This window comes from Haliotis cracherodii, unplaced genomic scaffold (genome assembly GCF_022045235.1).
Source record: "Haliotis cracherodii isolate W230 unplaced genomic scaffold, xgHalCrac1.p SCAF_5, whole genome shotgun sequence".
Taxonomy (NCBI): Eukaryota; Metazoa; Mollusca; class Gastropoda; order Lepetellida; family Haliotidae; genus Haliotis; species Haliotis cracherodii.
Genome location: NW_027266308.1, coordinates 58,172,621 through 58,199,854, shown reverse-complemented (window position 1 = coordinate 58,199,854; position 27,234 = coordinate 58,172,621). Strand labels below are relative to the sequence as shown.

At 39.5% G+C, this 27,234-nt stretch overlaps 1 protein-coding gene across 1 annotated transcript in view; it reads left to right on the top strand.

Annotated features, from left to right (window-relative positions):
* The first annotated feature begins 13,588 nt into the window (after window positions 1-13,588).
* The window catches only part of LOC139442110 (serine palmitoyltransferase 2-like), a 36,562-nt gene continuing 22,916 nt past the window's right edge, over window positions 13,589-27,234 (top strand). Inside the window, exon 1 of the mRNA XM_071222911.1 lies at window positions 13,589-13,786. Within this exon, the coding sequence (XP_071079012.1) occupies window positions 13,718-13,786 (69 nt within the window). The 5' untranslated portion in view covers window positions 13,589-13,717. The remainder of the gene's footprint in view (window positions 13,787-27,234) is intronic.

The following is a 27,234-nucleotide window of genomic DNA, read 5'->3' as shown; positions in this document are numbered from 1 at the left end:
ATTATTTTCTTTCCACTACTCATCTCAAATTCCCCTTGCTATGCTGTTTAGTATATGCGGTGACTCAGACTTGAAATAGTAGTGCGTGGCTTGAGTATAGAAAAGCACACGCCCGTCTGCATCCAGCAAGCGGTTAGACTGAGGAATAGTTGTTGTTGCTTTAAAATGCAAGTATCGTGAATAATAACAATAGATTGTTTTTACCTCATTATGAAGACAGTCTGATGTACAATTAGAAATGTGAAAACGGAAAGTTCGCGTTGTTCCGCTTAATTAAGAGTACGTATTTTAAGGTCTGTATCTGTCACAATCCAGACGAATCTAAAAATCGCTAACGAGGAGGCGTGGCTTAAATAGCACGACCGACTAGGCCTGCAAGCTTCTGGATATTACCAACGGTAGGGTACAGAGGACCCGGGTTCGATTCCCGACATGGGTACAATGTGAGAAGCCCATTTCTGGTGTCCCCCGCCGTGATATTGCTGGAATATTGCTAAAAGCGGCGTAAAACCATATTCAATCACTCACTCATAAGTTGTTGGGAGAGCTCTGTTACATATATATTACCGGTATGGATTCCATGTATGAAATCACATCAATGTACGAAAATAGAAATCATATCAATACAAAAACAGAAATTCTATGAATACTAAAAACTCGCAATGTGGAGAACAGATTCTTTATTTAAAGCTAAAATGACTGCGCGTGAAGCGCGATATATGGGCTCCGGATGTATTTTGGAACAAACATGTCTTCAGAAAAATATGTGTACCCTACTCACACACACGAGTCCAAAGAGAGTCAAGTCAGCCGAAATTGCCAATGCGGAAGGCGACCTCTTAAACATTTAAAGCAGCAACAACCATGTAATGTCACGAGTGTGGCTAGTGGGGACGTGTCAAGTAACCCTGATTGAAAGCGAACTGTATCATCTTAACATCGTAAGATATTTTCCCCTCCAATTTTAGGGCGCGGGTTTCACACACCCACACCCTCAACCCGTGCGGTCAAAAAGAAAGACATCGATTGATCTTTGTAGCCAATTAGTTATAATTAACCAGAACAGTATTTTTGTCACGTACAGTCAGTCGGTATCCTCCCATCAGTCATACAGGCCATTTGTCATACAGCTTATAACAACATAGGATATGCATGACTGGACTACTAATCCCCTGCCTTCTACCTATCAATATGGACTGTTCCACACAGATCATTAACTGTGTTTATGTTTAAACACCAGGATTATCATTATGAATGATCTTGTGCTAATTCAATATACAGATTGTAAGAAAACAAATTGTAAAGCAGAAAAGTAATTAATAAATTAGTATGGTTTATTCAACATAATATTATAAATATGAGGGGCGGTCAGGTAGCCTAGTGGTTAAAGCGTTCGCTCGTCACGCCGAAGACCCGGGTTCGAATCCCGACATGGGTACAATGTGTGAAGCCCATTTCTGGTGTCCCCCGCCGTGATACTGCTGGAATATTGCTAAAAGCGGCGTAAAACCATACTCACTCACTCATTATAAATATGAACCATGTTAAACAAGAAACATCTCTAGTATCCTTTCATAGGATTACATGAATTACATTTATTAACCCCAAAGGGCAAAGTATTTATTAAAACAACAAATTAATTATTTTTTAGTAAAAGAACTTACAGTGACTTTGATCATTTTAATACCCTCTTCTCACAAGATAACCAGCTCATAACAACACCCTTTATGAATTTAACATTGTTGTAACGAAGACCTTAACTCAGAGTGTTGGGTCATACCATTACAGCTTAAGGTGAGTGCTCCTATAAACCCCCTACTCAACTGTATGACGATTGGCAATAACAAGGCGTACGACAAATGGCCTGTCTGACCGATGGGAGGGAACCCGTCAGTCAGTCATCAAACAACCACATGTAACTGCAGTAGATTATTGCATAATGTACGCCATCAGTCATTCCAGGAACAAGTCTCGTATCATTAAACACCCAGCCATGTGTAATGTGGGGGCACGGGTTTGCCCAGTCGCCTAAGGCGCCGCGATTCGCTGAGCAGAGTTGCGTCCCTTGGCACGCCAAGAAACCTATGATTGTGGGTTCGAATCCCGGTCCGCCCCAAATATGTTTCTAGGTTTGTCAGTACCATACCCGTGCTCGTGGGTTTCACCAAAGTGGTAAACGTCTGAGACCTGCATCACTTCGGGCTTTCCTCCCACTAAGCTGACTCGCCGCTATATGACTGCATGGAATACTGTTAAAAGCGGCGTTAAACCCAACTCACTCACTCACCATGTGTAATGTAAAACGTTAGCAAGTGACACGGATTCACAGAGTCCATGTCCCTTCCTCTTAGTAGTGCTATTTCAAGACAACAACAGGGTGAAAATATAATCAAATACACGAGCCAATCTGTGTTTCGCAATCGCGTCTGATCCGTGCGTCCAAGGTGGGGATAATCCTGGTCATTTTCGTCGCTATTGTTGGTCACAGGTAGAGGTTCACTTGTACTTCTGCCAAAATCACCAATTCACCTTCCGAGGAACATTCGCATTCCATGACATTTCGAAAACTATTGTCACTCTCAGAGCCGGACGTATCAGCAAGTTGTGATCAGGATACGCGATGAGGAACGAAGTAAGTACGATCGGTGCTTCATCACTTAATACACAGTTCAGTGAATATTTTAAACACAGACAAGTCTCACAACAAAGTAAATGAAAGTAGAGAAACGCGAACAATAAACGCAATTGAAAAAATAGTATGTTTGGCACATTTTTATCTCACCAAATAATGAACTCAATTTGTGATGTAAATGGAGTTTGTCACATTTCCCTTGTTGAAAGAAAGGGGATTTATTAAAACGGATGAGGGGAACCGGCTCGCTTAGCAGAGGTACCACTGTACACGACCGACCCACACAACAACACTAGACCCGAGTGAATAAACAGTCAGTTTATTGGACAGCCACAGAATCGTATATTATAACCAGTAATCAATAGAAATGTTTACAATCAATTATTAGAGCATGTTGACGATCAGTTGTAGAAGAACATTAGGTGAACATGATATGGAATCATTACAGAAGATACATACTACATTAGTCACGACACATATTCCAAGGAACACAACGTAATAAAACAGTTTACATATGATTGAATCTGGTATACCCAACCCACTCTAATACATTACACGAGTGGGCATTCACACAAGATACATTAAGTTTAGCCATGCAAAATACATATTGCAAACGGTAAAGAACGTAATACATAAATAACAGAATTGGCAGGATCTATTCACAGAAGTAGTACAATGGGAATATCTAAGATACACACACGAGTATGACACTTTCAGATACCAATTAAAATTGCAGATATTGCCAATGGTAATAGCGTATTAAGATTTGAAATAGTACAAGATTGTGACGTTTCTAACCTAAGTGAATAAACAGGCATTTTATTAGACAGCCACAGAATGGTTTGTGACTGTCTACTACAAATAATCTCACTTACTGATTAAACTGACGATAAAGTTGTTATTGTGAACTTTAATGGCGCTATCTCGACAGATTTGTATAATTTAGCTTGATCGAGACATTGATGATAAAGGTGTTTATGGGTGAAGTTAAGTAAGAATAATAGCTTACTTGCTGCTGGCATGCCACGAATCTACACGTGGTACGTGTGATTTGATAAGGGTGGATGAAATACAGATACAGATACAGATATTAACGTCTTACATATGTTTACCTACCTCTATCTGATCAGCACCATGAGTGATGCATGTCCTGTCGATATGCGTTATCGGGTTGACCCTTGGCAGGTAAAAGATGGAACGTGGACCGTTAGTGGTAATATTCACAAATTCCATTTCTTAATATGTGGCATGGAACGTGATAATTTTTTTTTGTTAAACTTTGTCAGTTTTCCCCCATGTTAATAAATCTATTAATCCCATGCCCATGCCAGCTTGAGTGCTAACGGAGGGGTGGGCTTATTGTGCGATCAAGCGTGTAATTTCGGAGGTAGCTTGTGCGATCAAGCATGGTATTTTGGAGATAATATCCACCAACAAGACCATATATGGAGCCTCTGTATATAAAGGGGCCACCTCCGCTGTAATTTCGGTTCAGCCTTTGAAATTGATAGACAGGACAAAGGAGCAAAGAAACCATATTTACGTGCCACTTTTGATGTTTTGAATACGATAAAACACAAGAAAACGATATCTATCAAAATTTGCAATGTTGTATATACCTACCAGACATATCTGGTAGGTATATAATCGGCTGACCTGGCCCTCTTTGCGACCCATGTGTGTGAGCAGGGTACACACATCTATTGGGATTTCAGTATTGATAACATTTCGGTTTTTATCTTGATAAGATTTCTATTTTCGCATTGATTTGATTTGATTATGATTGTTAATAATTGATAGAATTACTTTGTCTGCTCTGTTTATATACGTTCGAGTGTTTATATACGTTCGAGTAGTTGACCATCTTTCATAAACATAGTTAGTTTGGTCTTCACAATTGCATTAATTGGCTTTAGGAGATATACGACAGGTAGCAATTCTTGTTTTAACTGAACCCGGGCTGGGGCATGGTCTTGACATTCTAGTAACAAGTGAGCAATGGATTCAGGCAAATTTGCAAGATGGGCAAACCTTGTCATAGTGCTTTTTGTGGACAAGTCTGGGGCATGAGGTTGGCTACGTCAGCTTTCCTTTCATTTGAGTACGAGTGTGGTTCTTTGTGGATTTTCTGGTTGAATTTTGTATATCCATCTGGCAATCGTACTTGCGTCTCAGTGGGCTTGTCATGTTGAGGCCATGGAGGCTTTCAGCTTGCTTTTCATGTCTAGTTTGCTGAACGGTATAGTCTGTATGTCCGCGTTGTCTAGACAAGCTTCGCCAAAGTGTCTGCTTTTTCATTTCCATGAATGTCTATGTGAGACGGACCCGTGAAGATCCGGGGTAGAATATGTCTTCAGCAACCCATGCTTGCCGTAAAAGGCGACTAACGGGATCGGGTAGTCAGGCTCGCTGACTTGGTTGATGCATATCATTATATTCCAATTGCGTGGATCAATGCTCATGATGTCAATCACTGAATTGTCTGGCCCAGACTCAATTTTTTACAGACCGCCTTCACATAGCTGGAATATTGCTGAGTGCGGCGTTAAACAACCAACCAACCAATTAACTATGTGAGACGGGATCCAGCATACCTCCACCTGGTTGCCTTCATGCCATAGTTTTGTATATTCGTATTGAATATTATTGACTGTATTTGGTGTCGAGTTTCTCCTGCTGGTGGCTTGTAGCACACTTAGCGAGTCTGATCGGATGACTGCCTTTCCTTCCGGTAGTTCCGTTATGAATTTGAGTGTGTGTCGAATTGCCCGCAATTCAGCGGCGAATACTGATATACATCCCGAATGTACTCGGGGTTTGGAGCTATGGATATGGATCCCATAGCCAGCAGCGTTGTTGACAGAAGTCTTACATCCATCAGTGTATATATACTCACACGCAAAAGAAACGCAAGTCGAGTGTGCAGTATACATGTTATTTATTTACAACAGTAAAGACAAGAAATACTAACAGGGCAAGATTGACAAAAAAATGACTGAAGACAGTTTAATGGATTAAAAGGCAGATGATATAATCGGTTTTTTCCCAAATGTTAAGGGCTTACACAGTTTCGGGTCAATACCAAAAATGTCAGTCAATACCTGGTGTGACCAACATTAGCATTGATCACTGCCACACATCTCCTGTACATTGAGTGGATCAGACGATTTGTGAAGGCCCTAGGGATCCTCCTGCACACATCCAGAGTTGTTCACCGGCAGTTGTAGGGACTGGGCGCACATTGTGCGATGGGGTTCGATGGGGTTCAGATCAGGACTGAGGGCTGGCCAAGGTAGAACACAGATGTTGTGTTGTTGCAGAAAGGCCATGGTAGCTCTGGCAACATGGGGACGAGCGTTGTCCTGCTTGGAAATGTGTTGTTGATGTTGTGCAAAAAAATGGAACAACGTGGGGTCTGATCACTTGGTCGATATACCGCTGAGCAGTGACGCCGTGTCCCTGACCTTGACCAACATTCAGAAAGCACATGGGTCCAGGTCTCGCATTAAGTCCAATCCCTGTCCATATCATGACGATAGTTCCACCTCATGGATCCCTTTCCGCAACGTTTCTGTCAGCAAAACGATGACCTAGACGCCGCCAAATTCTGATTTTTCAGTCTGCATGGGAGGGACACCAAAGCGACTTTCATCTGAGAAGATGACACGCCTCCACTCACGATGACGCAGATGGTGATGACCCTGTGCCCACTGAAGTCGTGCTTGTCGATGACGGGGTTGGAGAACAGGACGACATGCTGGTCGGTGACATCTGAGGTTGTTGGAACGGAGACGTCGGATCAGTGTCCAGGCTAATATGTTGATTATGTGTTCCTATGGTCTGTCGAGCACTTTCACTTGCAGTTAAGAACCGATGTCGCTGGTGTTGACGGGTAATCTGCCGATCTTGTCGAGGTGTGGTGACCCTAGAATGACCGCTCCGAGGAAGGTCATCTGTGGTCTCTGTAGCATTGTATCGATGCAGGAGACGGTAAATTGTGGTTATGTTGAAATGACGGGCAAAATCTTGGACAGACTCTCCAGCTTCCAAACGTCCGATAGCCTGGTTTCTCTGAATTTGAGTTAGGCGTGGCATTGTTGACCAAGGAGCGGTAGGTCCAAGAATCAGCCACAGTTTAATACCCACTACAGTCCGTGACAGTTCATGCATTTTCGATTTCGCGAGAAATGGGTGCATGATAAAAAACATATTCATTGAAATGGTGCGATTTGGCGATTCGTTTTTCATGTTGCGTTCTTTCTCGGGGCTTCCAAAATGCAACCAAAAATATTGATAACACCATCAGGCTTCACCACATGCTAAAACTTGTATCAATTTATGGTTCTGTGTTTGTTACCCATTTGCTTAAAACCACTTGCGTTTCTTATGTGTGTGAGTATATATTAGCCCAGCTGTCCCAGGTAGATTTAGTTATAGCTTCTGATCGTAGCAGGGTAGGGTTTTCATTCTTCTGATGTTAAAGCAGGGCCCACTTGCACAAAGCAATCTTAGCGCTAAGACTACCTTAAGCCTATGTTAAAGTATGGGAGCTACGATCATCTTAGCGCTAAGATCGCTTTGTGCAAGTGGGCCCAGGGAAAGTGAGACCCTTTTTAGTGACTTTCTGGTGGCTGAATGTTGCAATTGTGACTTCGGATGAGGTCATGCACTTATACATGGCATAAGTGAGGAATATTTCCGAGTAAGACTTCTTCTCAGGTGTTTTCCCTTGCCTTATCATTTTTACCAAGGGGTTTGCTGTTCATCCCCAGATCGATAATATTGCCTGATCTCTTCTTAGTTTCAGTTGTAGTTCTCCTGTTTCTACTTGTAGTGGGTATCTTTTGCTGCACCTGTGACTGACATTAGGGCTGTTACAAAGGCCAAATGGAAGCTGATTATATTCAAAGAAACCCAAAGGGCCAACTGTAAAAGCAAGTTCGACCAGGTAATATCCAGACTTAATGTGACACTTACTGCCAGTTATATTTCCTCTATCCTTGGTAAAGCAAAACTGTCCTTAATAGCGGAATTGTTTAGTTGTCCAAAGTCCATGCACATTCTAAGTTTTCCATTCTTCTTCCAACAAAAGACAATGTTAGAGGCCCAAGGGCTATGTGATCCACGTATAACTCCACATGCTAGCAACTGTCTAAGATGATCTTTTACCTCTTGAAACATGGCTGGAGGAATATGTCGATGCCTCTGTTTGAAGGGAGTTATATCCATTAACTCAATACGATGTTGTGCTGCAGTTGAATGACCAAGATCTAATTCCCCACTTGAAAAGACAGGAATGTACTTTGAGATATTTGTTTGTTGTTTTACGCCGCACTGAGCAATATTCCAGGTACATGACGACAGTCTGTAAATAATCGAGTCTGGACGAGACAAACAAGTGATTGACATCATGAGCATCGATCTATGCAATTGAGACACGATGACATGCATCAACCAAGTCAGCGAGCATGACCACCCAATCCTGACCTCTTATGACAAGCATAGTCGCCTTTTATGGCAAGCATGGGTTACTGAAGACCTATTCCACCCCGGATCTTCACGGGTCTACTTTGAGATAAGTCTAACACCTTTATCCAAATTCTTCGGAAGTAAGTCCTTTATCACTGACATCAATAAGGCTCAAAGTAGACTCAAAGTGTATTGGATGACTGACTAAGCTTGGACTCTTCTACAGATACTGGTTGAATTTCACAGAGTACAGCTCTAGGTGGACCAACAACAGTACAAGTGGTAACATTTGACAAGTGTACTTGGATTGGATCGTGCTTCCTATACTTGTACAACACAAGTGAAGGAGAAACATCTATGTCTGATGGAATAGTTGAACTCTGACATGACTGCAGTGTACCAAGAGCTTGAGGATAACTGATTTCCTTGTCAACATAACCCTGGATAATGACTTGTGAATTAGGTGGAATACTAGTAACTATGCTCCTGTCTTCAGCATTCTTGACAAGTCCTAACCTCCAATCATTCTTTGCTGGCTCCTTCTCACTAATGGGTAAACGTCTGAGACCTGCATCACTTTGGGCTTTTCTCCCACATTGAGCTGACACGCCGCGATATAACTGTAATACTGTTAAAAGTGGCGTTAAACCTGACTCACTCACTCACTTACTCACTCGCCAAAGACCATATTACTAAATGTCAAATACCTTGGGGTATGAACTGATGTTTTCTGGATAAATCTTGTACCCACTGTTGCCTTACATCTTTCCATCAAGGATGACAAGATCTTAGTACCCAGCAAGATTGGCACTGACAGGACATCTACTGTCTGCGACAACTGGACGTAAACAAAGCAAAGTGTCCACTGATTCAAGGCCTGCATGGGGCTAACAACTCACTCTCGACATACTCAAGGTATGACATTTCCGCCATCTGAACATGAGTGATTGAGTGAGTTAAAGTTTAACATCACATCGCCATCGTGATAAGCTCTATGTCCAAAATACAGTCGTTGATGCACTGGAAGATGAGATTGGTGATGCCTGTAGAATGATTCACTAACAGTAGACACTGTGGAACCTGTATCAAGTAAAGCTGTGAATACTTTACCACCCACTGTGGGGGCGGTCGGGTAGCCTAGGGTTAAAGCGTTCGCTCGTCACGCCGAAGACCTGGGTTCGATTCCCGACATCGGTACAATGTGTGAAGCCCATTTCTGGTGTCCCCTGCCGTGATATTGCTGGAATATTGCTAAAAGCGACATTAAACCATACTCACTCACTCACTCACTCACCCACTCACTCACTCACTCACTCACCCACTGTGACACTGGAGTTGTGGTGGGAGTTGTTTCTGTCTTGCTTGTGGATTGGCCCATGAATCGCCTGTCTTCATGGGCCTGTGCATGTTTAAAGTCCAATTGTGGTCCATGATAACCCTACATCCACCCCACAAATGACCTATCTGTCCACATTTCCAACATTCAATACCCTGGTTGATCTTGAGGAACACCTCCCTGAAAGGAAAGCATCAAGGCCCATATCTAGGTTGACCTCTAGTGCTGACCTCAACCCGTCCGGTATTGTTCCAAGATGGCATATAATTAGATCCTAGATGAGGTCTGCCTCTTCCTCTAAATCCTGAAGGAGATGGAGTTGGAGTGGGCATGGGAATGTCAGCTAATTGCTTTTTAATGGCACCAAACTCTGCTGTTAACTGTTGCACCATACCTTTCAATTCCTGGTAATCATTGTCAGAAGATTTAGCCGCCATTTTAGAAGGAATCGGATTCTTAGAAGAGTCTTGGGGCTTCCTCTGATTCAACTCGAACTCAATCCTGTTAATCGCTACACACAACTTATCAAAGCTCTCAATACCGGTAAGACCTTGCCTAACCTAAAACGCAATTGTAGATGTACAAACTAAAATGAGGTGAGGTGAAATGGGGTTTAAGATCGCGTCCAAGATTATTGCATTTATACAGCGATATGCACGTGTGTGTGGCTGCTTGTACTAGTCCGGACTGATGCCGATTTATAGTGCTAGCTCACTGAAATACCATACCGAACTTTAACATGAATACCCCACTCAGACACAGTATACTGACTCCAAGACGACCACTCCTTGTTTTAGGCCCTTAACGCTAATCGCCAGACAGGGTAACAACAAGTACCATCTTTTAACATCTTTTGGTATGACACAGCCTGGGATCGAACCCTGGACCTTCCGCTCTCCAGGCAGGCGTTCTAACACTAGACCACGAACACGGTCTCCAAACTAAAGTGCAAAGTAAAGAATTAATTGAGTGATGGGTGCCTAAAAATGAAGTGTAAATGTGCAACAAGTATAATATTATGTAACTTATTATTGCCTAGTTAAGATTGAATAGATAAATAAATGAATTGACTAACTCCTATTTCGGTAATTATTTGATGTACAACTAATCTTGTTTTGATATACTAATTATAGCGTAACTAAAGTGTAGCTATGTGTAACTAAGCAACCGACTAAGAAGGAACTGACACAACACAGGGATTACATACCAGTGACCAAATTCATCATGCAATCACACATCACAATGTAAACATATACATACCACGCAAAACAAAGGCAAAAAAAACCTATAAAATAAATGTAGCAGGGCATGGAGTCATCCCACAGATGACATCCTTACCTTGTCAGCTTGCTGACGGGGTTAACCTCTTTGGTCATGTGGACAAGGCATCTGACCTCGGATCAGAAGGTCCGTGGTTCGAATCCCATCACGGGACTCGGAAATTTTATGTCCGCTACATAAACATGGGCAATAAGAGGTAAATCTGGGCAACTGTTAAGTTCATTTTTGTTTCACAACCCGTAAATACACAAATATTATCACAGTGTTCAGATACAAGTAAATATTAATAAAAGTCAGAAAATATAAAATATCACGGAATCTGTAAACAATGTCCAATGCACCATGTCATAAAACTGTAATGTTCACTGGATCCCTGCTGCACACTCAAAGTTCAATGCTGAAATCTGTTTACATGATTGTGTAAACTATCTATCGATCCAGTGTTCATGGTGTGCTGAGTTCAGCAAAGTAGCATTATCACAGCACGCTAATTAAAACAGGCACAATAGATGTCACAAGGCAAAGGTATGTAACTCACTGAAAAACAGATCACAGGATGTAAACAAACAACTTCCGTCCAACATCAGATCAACTTCCGTCCAACATCAGGTGAAGATCTTGAAGATCCAGTCTATCTGAATAACCCCTTACTGGGGGCTCCAAATGTTGCAGCTGACTTTGATTGCCAAGTATGAACATGACTCGCTGTGGGGTTGTGATCAGTTTATTCAGATCTGTGCATTCATGTAGTCATGTAGTCATGCCCTATTTGTGGAACTGAGCCATGTAATAACACCTGGTAATTCACAATAGAGAAAGACCATAGATTGCCTGTTTAATCCTGCTGCCACCTTATCGCCTCATGTGCTTGGCTGTGATTGGGCTGTGTCTGTGAGGTGGTTACATTGTTGCCAGGGGACTACCTTAGTTTTGAAATTAGCCAATGAGAAGCTTAGAATTAGGGTAAGGTGATAAACAAGTTTCATCCTGGTTCCAGAATGAAATACTCTTGATCCAGCATCATACCTTACATAACCTTTAAAACCACAAACCTTCAATATTTTAAATAACCTTTTCCTGATTTATATATTATTTTTATTCTTATTTTACTTTTAAACAATAAACAGAGGATATTTCACGTGTCAAGTGAAATATCATGTTTCCCTCATAGAGTGATGGGGGAGGAGGGGGGGGGGATATTTCCTTTCCTCCGAGAAACAGTCTTGATTGATGAGTTAAGCGTGAAATTTACAGTTTATTTCAAAACATTTTCAAGAGAATAACAGCATCAAGCGATATTAACACCATAAATGACCATCTGTCATTATTTGGTCTCGTCAATGTGGAACTAACGTAAAATGGAAGTCAACAGTAAGTGTACGGGCCAGACACTTACGATAAAGGGAGACAATTTGAGGGGAGGTCACTCTTGTATGACAATAGTTCTGTCAAAGCTTTAAGTTCACAGCAGTGAAAATATCACTTTTCACAACTTCGGAAAACTCAGTCTTTCACTGATAATGAAGTACTGATCTGCAGACAGCATTTGGTAGAAGAAATGGTTGCCTACAAATCCTCTCGTGTCGACCATAGTGAGTGAGCAAGTTGGGTTTGACTCCCTTTTTAACAGTATTCCAGTTATATCACGGCGTGTCAGCTTAATGTGGGAGGAACGCCCGAAGTGATGCAGGTCTCAGACGTTTACCACTTTGGTGAAACCAATGAGCATGGGTATGGTGCTGACAAACATAGAAACATAATCGGTGTGAACTGAGATTCGAACCCACAATCATTGATTTCTGGCGTGCCCTAGGGACACAATTCTGCACAGCAAATCGCGGCGCCTTAGACGACTGGGCCACCTGTGCCCCCTGCTTTGACCATATTTAATGTGCATGCATGGTATGTTTTTCATTTCACAATTTCAGTAAAAACGTAAAAAAATTCGTTCCAGTTTGTGGACCCAAATACTGCAGTCTACCGGAATGAGGAACTAATGTGAAAAAAAGTCAACAGTGTGTACAGGCGTAATGCTTGCGATAAAGGGAGACAATATGTGGGGAGGTAACTCTTGTATAACAATAGTTCCGCCAAAGTGTTATGTTCACTGTAGTGAAATTTCAAGTATTATGTTCACTGCAATAAAAACATCACATTTCAAAATTTCAGAAAAGTCTTTCACACTAAAGTATATAACAAAGATACACTACAGCTGATGAAGACGACAAGCCCTAGCTGTAAAACTATGGTTGACCTGAAAAAGATTATGCTGTCAAGTTTTGCAAGAACTGCCTATGTCATGTGTAATTTCAATTCATAGTCATGTGTGTCATTATTTAAACAAATATTTTAATTATCAAATATGTATTATAACCAACATAAATGCCAATTCAGAATAAAACATAACGTGCAAAGAATCTTAAAGAAATATCATAACATTTTTAAAATGAGTCCGTTTTGATGAAATTGTTATTTGCCATGTTGGCTTTATGGCGTTTTAACTATAACCAAAAAACACAAGCGAACTAGTTTGCGCACATGGATACATAAGGTGTCTAATCATCTAGTTCTCGCCCCACCCAACATGGTAACGTCACCTACCTTTAGAATTCACCATCACAAAAGTGTTGCAAAACACACAGGCTAAACAATACCCTGTGACGTCAGCCTGACAACGGCCGGTGGGTCATAAACTGGTTCCATATTGTTGGTACGCGACGCAAGCTAAGCCACGACGCGCATAGGGAGCCGGGAACTAGCTTACGGGGTCATCGGGTGTGCACATGCTCCTCACAGTGATGTATCATCTCCACATGCAATGTCATTGAATAAGCCCAGCCATGTTGAGAGTCTAAGTGACATGTGATCTGCTGCTGGTCTCGTCCTCACGAGTTGCTGAGTGCTGTATATATTCTGAGGTGGTCCGGTAACGTTCATGACAAGGCCGCCGGGTAGTTTGGCGACAGGGAGGGGCAGTATCTACAATATTTTTCTCCATTATGGGGGGAAATGGGTTCATTAAGCAGAAGAATGGCCATGCCAACGGATTAAATGGGAAACATGTGAAGGTGAGCAAAATGCATTTGTAGTAGATTGCAGACGATACAAATTCAAGATAGCCTGTCATATCAGTGAGGATAGCTCGGCTGAATGCTTCATTGCATATTGATATATTTTGTTGATCTGTTGAGATTATCATTGTTTTCTATCCCCAAACAATGTTAGTTTGTTTGTTTGTTTGTTGTTCAACGCCGTTCAACTCAGCAAAATGGTTGAACGTTGTCTTTTCACAGCTATGACTGGAAAGTGTTCGGTGGATTGTTAGCGTCATTTATATTTCAACATTATAGATCTAGGGATTATATAAGCCTAGCACGGCAACAACAGTGAATATGAACTAAAAATTAAGATTGATATGTATTTCCGTGAGGAAGAGGTATTTTAGATCCGGTTGGTGTATACAAGAGATCAGTTTTGTAAATAGATTTGGTGATAAAAATAACATATTTTGATTTGTACCGGTAAGTTGACAAATTGGTTGTGGTATTTGGTACATATAATGGGCAGCCATCCGGTAAAAAAATACAATGTTGAAAAAAGGACAAAAGTATGCAGTAATAGTCAAATGTTACGAATAAAGAATGAATGTTACAAATAAAGGTCGTTGTTTACATATTCTGACATACCCTATTTTCAAACAGTTAAGATGGCATTGCTGATATTTCGAGGAATGAGTGATTCAAAACTCAACTTTTGCTTCATATCAGTAGGTGATGTCTTCAACATTGAATTCAGTAACATTCCGAAAGAAAAAAACTCCTCGATAAAAGGCGTGACCTCCATTACCTTGTCTGTAAACTTCTGCTGCACTTGAGTGATGTCACCTATTGTCGAATTCCTGATTGGTTATGTACTTTAGCAGGTTTTCTAGAATGAAGAGACATGTTTTGGTGCACAGTTCTCAACATTACTCTTGCATGTCGGCATTAAAACACAAAAAGTAATTGATAGTTTGTAACCTATTAAAAAAATATGAATAGTTGTCACAATATTGTGTTCACACTATTTCATTCTTCCCTTTCATCATGACAGGGGCACCTTAATTCTTGCATGTCGGCATTAAAACTCAAAAAGTAATTGATAGTTTGTAACCTATTAAAAAAATATGAATAGTTGTCACAATATTGTGTTCACACTATTTCATTCTTCCCTTTCATCATGACAGGGGCACCAAAACTCTGAATGACGACGGAATGTTCTCACATGTTTACAGTACTTCACATGAACTCAATGTTGACAGACTGATGACGTCACACCTCTCCCTATAATGCCACATTTCAATATCAAATACGGCTGTTCGAAAATAGGGTACTAGAAGATACAAATAGTGAATTCAAAATACAAAACAATACCAATGAACAACTCGCAAACAGCATTTGTAACATTCATTCTTTATTCGTAACATCTGACTATTATTGCGTGCTTGTGTCCTTTTTTTCAACATTGTATTATTTTTACCAGATGGCCGCCCATAACAGATCTATGTTGATGAGTCATGGCTATTTTCTGCCCTCATACTGTGAGTTATCTCCCTTCCCATTTACGTTGGCCAAGCTCCTTCCTAGCATGTGACACCCTCGTTAACCACGCGAACAGGGTATCGCAGTGAGGAGCTTGTTACTCCGTTGCAAAAGACTGTCTACTTCTGGGATGTACTTGGCAAGAATGATGTCTGTTGATGCTTTACCTGGACACAGAGAGATAGAGATCATGAAAGTTAAAGGCATATCTCCGCAATATGTGGCTGGTAAGACGTATGAGCTTGTTAAGAGGGCAAGAGGGGATAACTCTGTTACCCACAGGAAACACAGAGACATATGTACCCATGATCTTCAATCCTTACTTTGAATAAAACACAACAAACTACATCACGCACACAAGTACGCTTCACCATTTTAAATTCTGCGGCAAATTCTCTGTTCAGTGATATCACCCACAGTCTTTCTAGGTAAAGCACATGTTATTAAAAGGACCTTTGATGATTAGGTTTATCGTAAGTATCGCTATTTTGAAACTTTAATAAATTAGACTGCCTCCGTGGTGTAGTGGTAGAGCGTCCGCCCAGAGAGCCGAAGGTCGATCCCCGGCCGCGGCATACCAAAAGACGTTAAAAGATGGTACTTCTTGTTACCCTGTCTGGCGCTCATCATTAAGGGGCTATAGCAAGGACTGGTTGGCTAAGGGTCAGTATACTGTGTTTGAGTGGGGTATTCATGTTAAACTGCGGCATGGTATCTCAGTGGGCTAGCACTATAAATCGGCATCAATCCGGACTAGTAAAAGCAGCCACACACACACACACGTCGCTATATAAGTGCAATAATCTTGGACGCGACGTTAAACCCCATTTCACCTCACCTTTTAGTAAATTACCATTCACAGCATAATTTCTATAAATTTTACATTCTAAATATAGGATATTTGCTTGGAGAATTCAGTAACAAAAATAACATATGAATGACCATGGGTATCTGTATTTTTCAAGCGAAACTGCATTGTTGGTGGTTCTAGAAGGAAGCTAACTCTGCTTCCCTAATTGAAAGTTTTGAGGTGGGCCCACATTACGAAACTAAATGCACTTGTTGTAGAGAATAGGTACTACTTATTACAAACTACTATTTTGTCTATCTAAAATAAGTATTGTGACTTTTATTTGGATTAGAATGTACAAATGCATAGGAACCAGAGCAGAACTTATTTCTACGAACACCGCAAAACTAGGTTGTGGGGTAATATTTATGAGTTATCCTTTAATGGAACAAGTTCCCGGAACCGTCTCATGTCACAATCATAGGCTTGTATCATGTCCAAGTTTGATACAAGTGTAGACCAAAATCTCTTTTTTTTTTGTCGCCATCGACATTTATGATCAGGTTGATGTGTTTTACTGGAAAAAGTACATTGAGTGGTATTGCCTCTCGTAATTTAATTTGAAGTAAGTTTCTTGCGTTGTAATTATTTTTGCAAAACTCTATATGGAACGAGACTGCCTATCGTGAGGGTAATGTCACACAAAATAATTTATTGAGACATTTCCCATCAATATAACAAAATGAGAATAATATATATATTGCCACATATCCTTACAAAATAATTACAAATGTGAGCTTACTAAATGACCTAATCAGCCAAATGAAGCCTAGCGATTTACAAATATGGGCCCACCTGTTTTGATCACTATAGTTGACGGAAGAAGTAGGCCCACATTTTAGAAAATGGTTATGAGTAAGCCAACCTAATGACACTTAGTGATTTATAAATGTGGTCCCTCCTGTTTGCAATCACTGTGACGGAAAAAGTAGGCCCACTGGACCACATTTAGAACTTGATTATCAGCACTAATTAGCAACCTAATGAAGCTTGGTGATATACAATTGTAAACCACTTGTTTCAATCACTATATATGATGGGAGCAATGTGGGCCCACATTTAAGAAAATGGTTATCAGTAGATAGAACTTCGCAATTTATAAATGGCCCACTTTCTAAAAGGCATTTTGTGTTCATAGCCAATAAATAGTTGGACAACGACAATGTACAGTATGACTTATGCCATTTTTCGCAAATATGAAAACTATGGAGATATCTCCCGATTTAAATTAGAATGACCTCCCTTCCCCAGTATGAACTACTGATAATGCGGTTTCACCATTTTTCAAGTCACCAGTGATCATTCTAATAACTTCACAAATAACAAATAATTGTCTAGCATGTTTGAGAAAATATGCAAATACAAACCCAATTGTAGATAGTGTTTACAAAATAATGTTTTGCGTGTGCTGTTATGTAACGCTGATTACATCACATATATTTCACTCTCAGCTGCAATACATACATCCCTCAATTACGCGTTCATTTTAGCAACAAATGACAAGTTGTGACTAATACAAAAGATCTAGATAAAATCTAGCAAAAGCATTCAGGTGTGAAAACGAACGCTGTGATCAGAAAACTGTAGATCTACTGGTTTGTAATGTAAATAGCAAAATTCAGATTTTACTCTGTGTAGTACTTTCTCTTTTTTTGAGTGATCCATTTGTCTTTTCATTGGTAGCATATTGGTTGAAATTTATTAGAATATGCTTGGGACGAGTATAGTAGCAAAAAATAGGGAATATGAAATAGATCTATTGCAATGATTTAAATAAGAATTTGACAAATTTAGTGTCATGTACCATGTTTCTTACTTTCAGACAAATGTTAGAAGATCAAAAGTAGTGTTAATGCAAAATGGACATATTTCCTTTGCAGTGTGATATTCTATTGTAATAACAGTGTTCCCGTTTACTGGTAATTACAAGTTTTTTACCGGTAAATGTAGGCTTGGACTGGTAATTCAGGTGACTGCCAGTCCCTCTGGACCGGCAAATAAAGATCCTTACTTATAAACCTTTGTTGTTGAACAAAACATCAGTGATATTCATAGAAGTATATTTTTTAAAAGAAGACAGCTTGTCTGTTACCATCAGGTCATCCCATTGTCTATTTATAGTGCAAGGAAGTAACATTTTGCTTTGCTTCGAGGTTAAATATCCATTTGTAGTGACATTGTCTCGAAATATTAAAAAAAAAGAGAGAAAATTGTGACTGAAGTTTGTGTGAATGGCGTGTACATCTAACTAGGTAAGTTATTTCGGATATGACTCATTGCACTGAACATAATGTTGAAAGAATTAAAACCAGGAAACTTTCATACATTTTATATGTTGAAAGTTGGGACTGACAAAAAATTTGCCGTGAGAGGAACATCAATTTTCATCATGTATGGCAGGCTAATTTATTTTAGTATCTTATGTATAATGTTATACATGAGCATACAACTCCATTTGATATATATTTATGGCGTTCAGATATTAAGCTGTTAAATATACTCTGCAAAATAAAGAAACGCAAAAATGATTTTAGATGTATATGTTATATATCATATAAATATTCAACAGATGGTAGTCAATTGTTTGAAATTGACACTCATTGTCATTAACCCAGGTTGAATATGGCACACATGGAACAGTAGATGTTCAAGGTGAAGGTCATCTGTTCTCAATATGTTATATAGCCACCATTACAGTCCAAACCTGACTGGCTTCATCATCCCATGGAAGCAGTTAGATCTTGAATTGTGGTCTGGGGAATGTTCACCAAATCTGCTTGCAGTGCTTGTCCCAACTGTGGTTGTTGCTGATGTGGTCACAGACATTGATCCAGTGCATCCCATAACTGTTTGATTGGGTTTAAATCTGGAGGGCCATGGTAGGACATGGATGTTGTGATTCCTGAAAGATGACTGTTGTCATTCTTGTCGTGTGAGGTCAGGCGTTGTCTTGTTCGAAAATGATGTTTGCTTGTTGCATAATGGGGAGAACGTGTGGCGGAAGAATCTTATCCATTTAACATTATGCCAATAACTCTTTCAACACTGTAGGCCGGTATACCAGCCAAGAAGCATCAAGTCCCCAGACACGTCAAAATAGTATATATTTTTATTAACCTACCTGTCATATCATTCAGTTATTAAATCTATCACATTTCTCAATGTCTGAAATACATGTTCCATTTCAGTTTATCATTTTTTATTGATAAATTAAATGATTATTCACTATTTCCCGCAATATTATTGAAAATAAAATTCTCGGACACACTGCGACAACAGGTCCACATCGAACGTGTCAAAGAGCAAAATAAAGACGTTTCAAGTAAATCTTTACATATACAGTCAAGTCCTGTTAATCCGACATTGTTGATTGCATATGATTATGTCGGATTAATGAGTATGTCGGATAAACGGAATTAGGTAGTATCAACGTTCGTGATCGAAAATTGGACTACTACACGATAGATAATGATACGAACATGTAATAAAAAAGGAATTATCATCTTGTTGTGTTACATTGTTAGCAGATAAGTTTTCTAATCATGCAACCTCTAAAGTTTAACACAAAACTACTGTTACGGACTGTATAACTGATTCAAAATAGTTTTTAAAAGCCTGTAACGGGATGTCCTCAGCGGTAGAGAGAACTTGTATCCGATTTTAATGAGATTGAGGTAATCTAGGCATGTGATTAATCCTGTTTTGTTTATTTAAAGCAGTATTTTTTTATTGTTAAGTATGTTTATCTCTGCAGCCGTTGAAATATGATGACATCAAATCACGGGACTGTGTACTCGCGGGCGAATGACCTTGAGTATGCTGATCACTGTGTTGGATTAACGACACTGATTATTGAGTGATTTCAGCAATTCGTCGCAAATCAGGTGTGTCGGAGTCGGAGTGCGAGACTGTCGGATTAACGGGTCTAAATAGCACTGATTAAATCGGTTCCCATCATTTGTGGCAGATAAAGCCGACTGTCGGATTAATGAGACTTGACTGTATTATACACAAAAAAACATACAACCAACAAATATAATAAATCTAAAAGTTTTCATCTAAGTTATTATTTCCATCTTTTCGCGCGATCGCGTGTTATGTAAGTCAAATGGCATCTCGGCTTTTGTCGCTTTGAATTCTTGGCTCGGACCTGATGTTTAATGCAAAAATATATGCATGAAAAATCTTTGTCACACCTCTTAACCTAGTGCGATACATTCCCAAAGTTCCTTATTTTTTTTATATACCGTATTGGGATTTCCTGCTTGAAACATTCAGAATAACACGATTTAACAAAAATCGGAAATTCATCACACACGAGGTCGGTACCATAGCTGTATTTTGATTGGCTGCCTTAGGTCATGTGCACAAATTTGACCAATCTCAAACCTTGTAGTAGATTTTGGCAAGAGAGCATCATTAGAAACCAATTTATATTCAATAAAGTCGCGTGTTACAAGCTATGAATAGATTCGCTGTGCAGAGTTGCGTTCCTTGGGCGTGCCAGAAACCTATGATTGTGGGTTCGAATCCCAGTTCGCCCCAATTATGTTTCTAGGTTGTCAGCACCATACCTGTGCTCGTGGTTTTCACAGAAGTGGTGAACATCTGAGACCTGCATCACTTGGGGCTTTCCTCCCACATTAAGCTGACACGCCGTGATATAACTGGAATACTGTTAAAAGCGGCGTTAAACCCAACTCATTCACTCACTCCAGCACCATAACACCAAGCGATATGAGAATATTATTATGAGAAATCAAAGTTCACTCACCATATCAGGTAACCCAGACACTGATTTGTGGTACATTCATAGGTCATTGACCTGCACCACAATCTTAGATAATGATAAGATCTTTGTGATAACTCCAATTTCATTATTAGATGCTGATGGCAGATAAAGCACATGATCTGCCAATGCCAATGATGATAAATGAAATCGAGGAAAATGGTCTAGGTGAAATGGTAGCTCAATATAAACTAGAAACGGATACTACAGCTGTTAAAGCTGAGCACAGGAAGTACGTCCTGATGAAAACAACTGTTATCAGACTGTACAAGTCCGATGACATGGTACTGTGAAATACAAAATCCTGTCTATCCCATCAACCTATGTAACCTGTATGTGATGCCCTTTTCATGAAAGATTAAACTAAAATCAGAGTGTGTAGAACAGAGGTCAGACCAAACACTATATATTGCTGATGGCTGAATATTTATGCAGTGGTCAGTGGATTGTGACAACTGAGTAGAAACTTGCATTCTCAGTGGTTTGTAAAGATGAAGGAGTGTGATCGTACATAATAACAGTCTTGCCGCGATTAGGGACAAGTTAAACTAAATATCTCATGGTCAACTTCAAATCATCACCTTACTCTGCTACCTTACTTCTATAATGGAAATAAATATCAAGCAGATGAGATGTTCTTGAAGTTAGGGAATGAGTACAGCGTTTCAAGTATGTTACTTTGGAAACCTTTCAGCTAAGTCATTCCTCAAATAAACCTTATTGTTTTGCCTAAGAAATTTGAAAGTATTGATAAAATTTCAGTGGATAACTTGAATAATCAGCTGTTGGATTTAGATGAAACAGAAGAGCCAGAAATGAAATCCATCTGGGAATATCTGTTGTTAGTAGTGGGATTAGTGCTTTAAATAGTCATGAGTGTACTGTTGTATGTAAAGAAAGTAAAACCCTGGCAAGCCAAAAGAGAACATGGTGGGAGAAGTGCCTTTGTCGCACCTGGTTCGAGATGGTGTTGGTTGAAATCAAAGGGGAGGATCTGTCCTCCAGAGGGATAGTACCCTCTGCACCCCTTATGACACTCACTGGTCCACAGACCAGAGCAGACACTGGAAGACGGAGTAGTAGGCCATCTCCAGCCATCTGACACATTTTCCGATGCGGGTCAACTCCCCTGTGAATGTCAGGACCATGATGTTCGCTCAGGTGTGAAGATGATAAACCCTGTGGTGTGTAAAGGGACACACATATTTTCCTGAGGATACAACTGTGGTTGCGTGAAAGTGACTTTGACATTGAACATGGGTATGTTATTACCTGTGTCACACTCGATAATCATAATAGATAATACGAGTGTTGTAGTGGACAGTATACATAAAATCAAAGTGAACTATATTGTTCTACACCATGTACTTTCTTATTTTTCTTATTCTATTTTTGACACATGTAGCTCAAAAGGAATCTCCATGACAACCAGTGACCACAATGCTGTCAAAGTAAATAGTATAAGAGTGTTGTCTTTTGAAGAAATATATGGATATAAAATGTTCTTATGGGTATTTTTATGTAAATGAACATGCTTGCATATTCAAAAATATTCCATTCTAATGGCCACGAATAACGAATTCAATTCATGAATGGATACGGTTTGATTCACTGAATATGCAAGTGAAAGCCCTGTTACCATGATTACTCAGTGTTGCATGGAAAGGAGGGGATGGCTGATATATATATTTATATAATCAGTGTCATGTTTACATATTGTCATGCAATATGGGTCAACAACTACACCCAGGGGCATTACAGGTCACAGGCCATCCCTGATACCTGGCCAATGGGCAGTAAGGATTTATTGCCTTGTTTACCAAGCAGCAGCAAACTAACACCATGTACACTGTTCACTTAACATGGTCAAATAGTTTCTACACTGACTACTGGTTGTATAACAACCATGTTTGTTCGTTCATTCAGAGAATTAACGTGCGCTTTCTGCATGTAATAAATTACACTTTAGCGTATCTCGCACACGGGGAAGCACTTATACTAGTGGGGAAAAAATGCGTAATGAATAAATAAAGAAGTGCGACCCAAAAAAATATAAATGGAGAAAACCTAATATAATGAATCTAGGGGGTTGGGGTTTGGCTGGGTGGGAGTGGGTGATAATAAAATAATAATAATAGTTTCTCTGCCCTAAGATGTGGTTTCTGTATGTATTTAACAAAAATTAGAATAATAAAACGGAATATGATTGGTTGATACACGATGGGTTGTGCCCTATGCTAAATGAATGGCTAGACAGAGGGGAATACTTAATCCTGTTAATCCTGTTGGACTGGCACTAATCTTGTTGACATATTTACTGGATGCTTTGAAAGAGATTATGGTGTCACTATAGAAGAGCTTGTGTTGGGGCTATTCCTTAATGCACTATAGATGAGCTTTTATGGGGGCTAATCCTTAATGAGTCTAAATTGAAGCAATTGCTGAATGTTATTCTAATATGGGTGATGACAGATTTACTTAAATAAAATAGTTCAAGGTAATCTATAAGACTATGTAGACATATCTTTTGTCTGGGAGATGGGATCTTGATACCTTAAATTAGCATTTATCTAAAAGATTCAAATCTATTAAACTATGTAGACATAACCCTTGTCTTATTGAAAAGTATGTCTAGGAGCGCTCCCATTACCTTTGGCTAGCATCTATCTAAAAAACTATAACTGAAACTACTGATATTTTATATATGCATTTTACCTGATGATAAGTATTACTTGCTAAACTATAATTATATGAAATGATGTATAAATATTACACCATGATAAGTCATAAAAGCGCTTGATGTGGATCTAATTATTATAGGAAAACTTAGTATAAATGTTATATCATGATACTTGTCGTATGGGATCGGGTGGTCAGGTTTGCTGACTTGGTTGATGCATGTCATCAAATACAAATTGAGTGGATTGATGCTCATGATATCAGTCACTGGATTGTCTGATGGAAGAATGCTCGAAACAATGTACAAATCTTTTATTTTACCTATTTTTGATTATTGTGATAATATTTGGGATAAGAAAATTTACACTTAGATGCTCTACGAACAATATGTGGAGCATTAACGAGGAACCAGTCACAAAAAACTTTATAGGGAAACAGGTTTTTGCTCACTGTCGGACAGACGACATTACCATAAATTATGTATATTTTACAAAATGGTCAATGGGCTAACTCCTAAATATCTATCTTTATGCGTCCCACCTCGTATATCCAACATAACTGGTTATAACCTTCGTACTTCTAATGACTTCCAGACCAGTGCAGGACGCTTATCCCAGTATAATCGATCTTTTTTGCCATCTGTTATACAAGCTTGGAATGCACTTGATATTAATATGAGAAATGTAGACCTTATCTCGGTTTAAGCAATTAATTTCTAGAGAAAATAAGCTTACTTCAAATTTTACATCTTTTGCTAGTTATGGCCAGCGGCAATGTCAGGTGGTTTTATCTAGACTTAGGCTAGGTTGTAGTGATTTAAAATCACATTTGTTTGACAGATTTCTGATTGATAATCCCATCTGTCCATGTGGCCTAAATAGAGAAGATGCTTTACACTTTTTTCTATCTTGTCCACGCTATGCCAAGTTTAGAATTGATAAATGCTTTTTTGTTAACCAGATTAGCATACATACTATACTCCACAGCAATGAAGATTCATCTTCCTCAGACAATGAACACATTATAAAATCAGTTCACAATTACATCATTGAAACAAACCGCTTTACGTAAGTTATGTGTCAACTTAAGAATATAAAATGCATTTGGTATCTTGCTTTCCATTTTATTTCATGTTGTGTCACTCATTAATGTCTGCTCTATAGACTTCATTACAATCTACATGTATGATGTACAATATTAGGAGAAGCATTAATATAGGCCTTTTTGGCCTGTTTGCTAATCCTTTTTCCATTTTGTAAGGCTATGTAATGTAAAATCTGCACATTAAGGGAAATAAAAACTGTTCAAATCAAGTGCAGCGTTAAACAAACAAACAAACAAACAAAAAGTTTATACAATATACACTACCGGTACTTGAAATATTTCTACAATTAACTTTGCTCACTTTGAGGTTGTTCTGACCTTGTTCGGTCACTGTGTAACTGCCGATTGCACCACCCTCAAAGGACAGTGCAGACCTAGGATAGATACTGCCAGAGGTATGAAGAGAAGTTGGCTTATTATCTCATGTTAGAATGGTTGTCCAAAACTCTGCCTTCTGTACTAGCATTTTGGCTTATCATGTCACAACATTAATACTCTGCGTCGCCCAAAGTGACATCCTCTGATGTTCATTTTCTCTACCTGGCTCACGAGCGATAGTGTCACGCCGTTTTTCACACTGGTGTAATACTTGCTGTTAAATTTAGAGCATCAGACAGAAAATTTGATATTCTACATCTTTGCTTAATTCTGCGTAAATCCAGTGCAGCAAGATTGAATTTCTTGTTCACTTTTCCAATCTTTTGAAAATGTATGTCAGAAGACAGTGGGTCAAATAGAGTCCCAGCTTACAATAGCTACTAGTCACCTCAACCTACATTCACCAGAAAAAGCTGATCGTGTTTAGATGGACCCCTCAGCGAGAGTTTACCAGCACATGCGCATCATGTTTCTCACCAAGGACAGATAATTCCTATTTTGAGAGAGGGCAATATGTTCTGTGGTGTCCACCAACCAAATGTCACCATTTGTTTCCAGTCATATCAACAAAATTCTACAATCAAAGTTTTTCTGTACATTGTAAGTTTTACCTTACTTGACGCTACATAGCGCTTTAGCTTCTCTACCTTTTTCAAACAGACAGTACTGGATCAGAGAGACATTTGAAACAGACTATAACCCATGCCCTAATAACCTGGAGTTATCCACCTTGGTTCATACTTCCTCATATTTTTCTCTGTGTACCTTACGACAGACACATTATATTGGTACAGAAGCTTACCTTTGATACACTCAGTTTCTTGACTTTTTTGGTGGCATTCATCCTTCCCCTGGCATATATATCCACTTCTCTGTGGTATGTTTCTGCTTATAATTGTTTAATTCTGCGTTTACGATGTCCATATTTTCGTCAGCTCGGATGATGAAGAGGAACTCACCCTCTGCCCTGATTGGACCCTCTGACATCCTCTTCAGGTGTCCAGGGCGCCAGCATGGGTGATAGCCACACAACACCATCTCCATTTGGCTTAGTCTGGCCATCCTTCATGTGTATCGTTGTGCTGGCCTGCTGTCTCTGTCGGCCCACAACCCACATGAAATCCGAACTCTGTCTTGATGATGGCCCTCCATGCCAACATCTTCGTGGAGGGATGCTTTTGGTCGTCTACAACTGTATTTAACAGTCATTATCTCCAACATCAGAATTTTATTATAGACCCCTTCGCAGAAATGACGTTTTTGAGACTAAATATACTTCTCAAGTATAAAGGTCAATTTGTTAATATGTAACCCACCAAAACCTACCACTTTGTCACAGCATTCCTTATGCCATGTATGGAAGCCTATCAATGTGCCTGTGATGATCTAATTGGATGAGATAAGTTGTAATGTATAATATGTATGAACCAGCTTGACCATATCTTGAAATGTCTTGTGTGACGGGTGTTTCAATAAATATGTGATGGGAAAACAACTACAATTTGCAGCAATTCAGCAGCAGACATTGTTTTTGTGTCCCTTTCAAAGTGCATATGTAATTTGTGTCCATTCTCAATCTTAATGGGGGCGGTCGGGTAGCCTAGTGGTTAAAGCGTTCGCTCGTCACGCCGGGTTCAATTCCCTACATGGGTACAATGTGTTAAGCCCATTTGTGGTGTCCCCCGCCGTGATATTGCTGGAATATTGCTAAAAGCGGCGTTAAACCATACTTACTCAATTTTAATGCATACAGGACTAAATACTTGCTATAAGTAAAACCCTGGGTATTAACAATTCAGGAGTGTGGAAATAAGAAAAAAGTGTTCACTTGTCCTCTGCCAAGTGATTTGCTACAATTGACTTTTCTGAAGATAAGGCCACTTGTCCTGATTTTTACAGGCACACACTGTATATTTCACCTTGGACAGGGCTCGATTTAAGGAACTTGATTTCGCTTGCGCCAGGTTCATGTTGACATGAAAACCTAGTTGCACCTGACAAAAACAGGTTGCACCCTGGTCCCATAGACTTATCAAAATTGGAACGTGCAAATAGTCTTGAAGTACTCACAGTTTGACGTCAAATCCAAGAAAGCATGACAAATTTAACTTAATAAATAAAAGCAACAAAACCCAT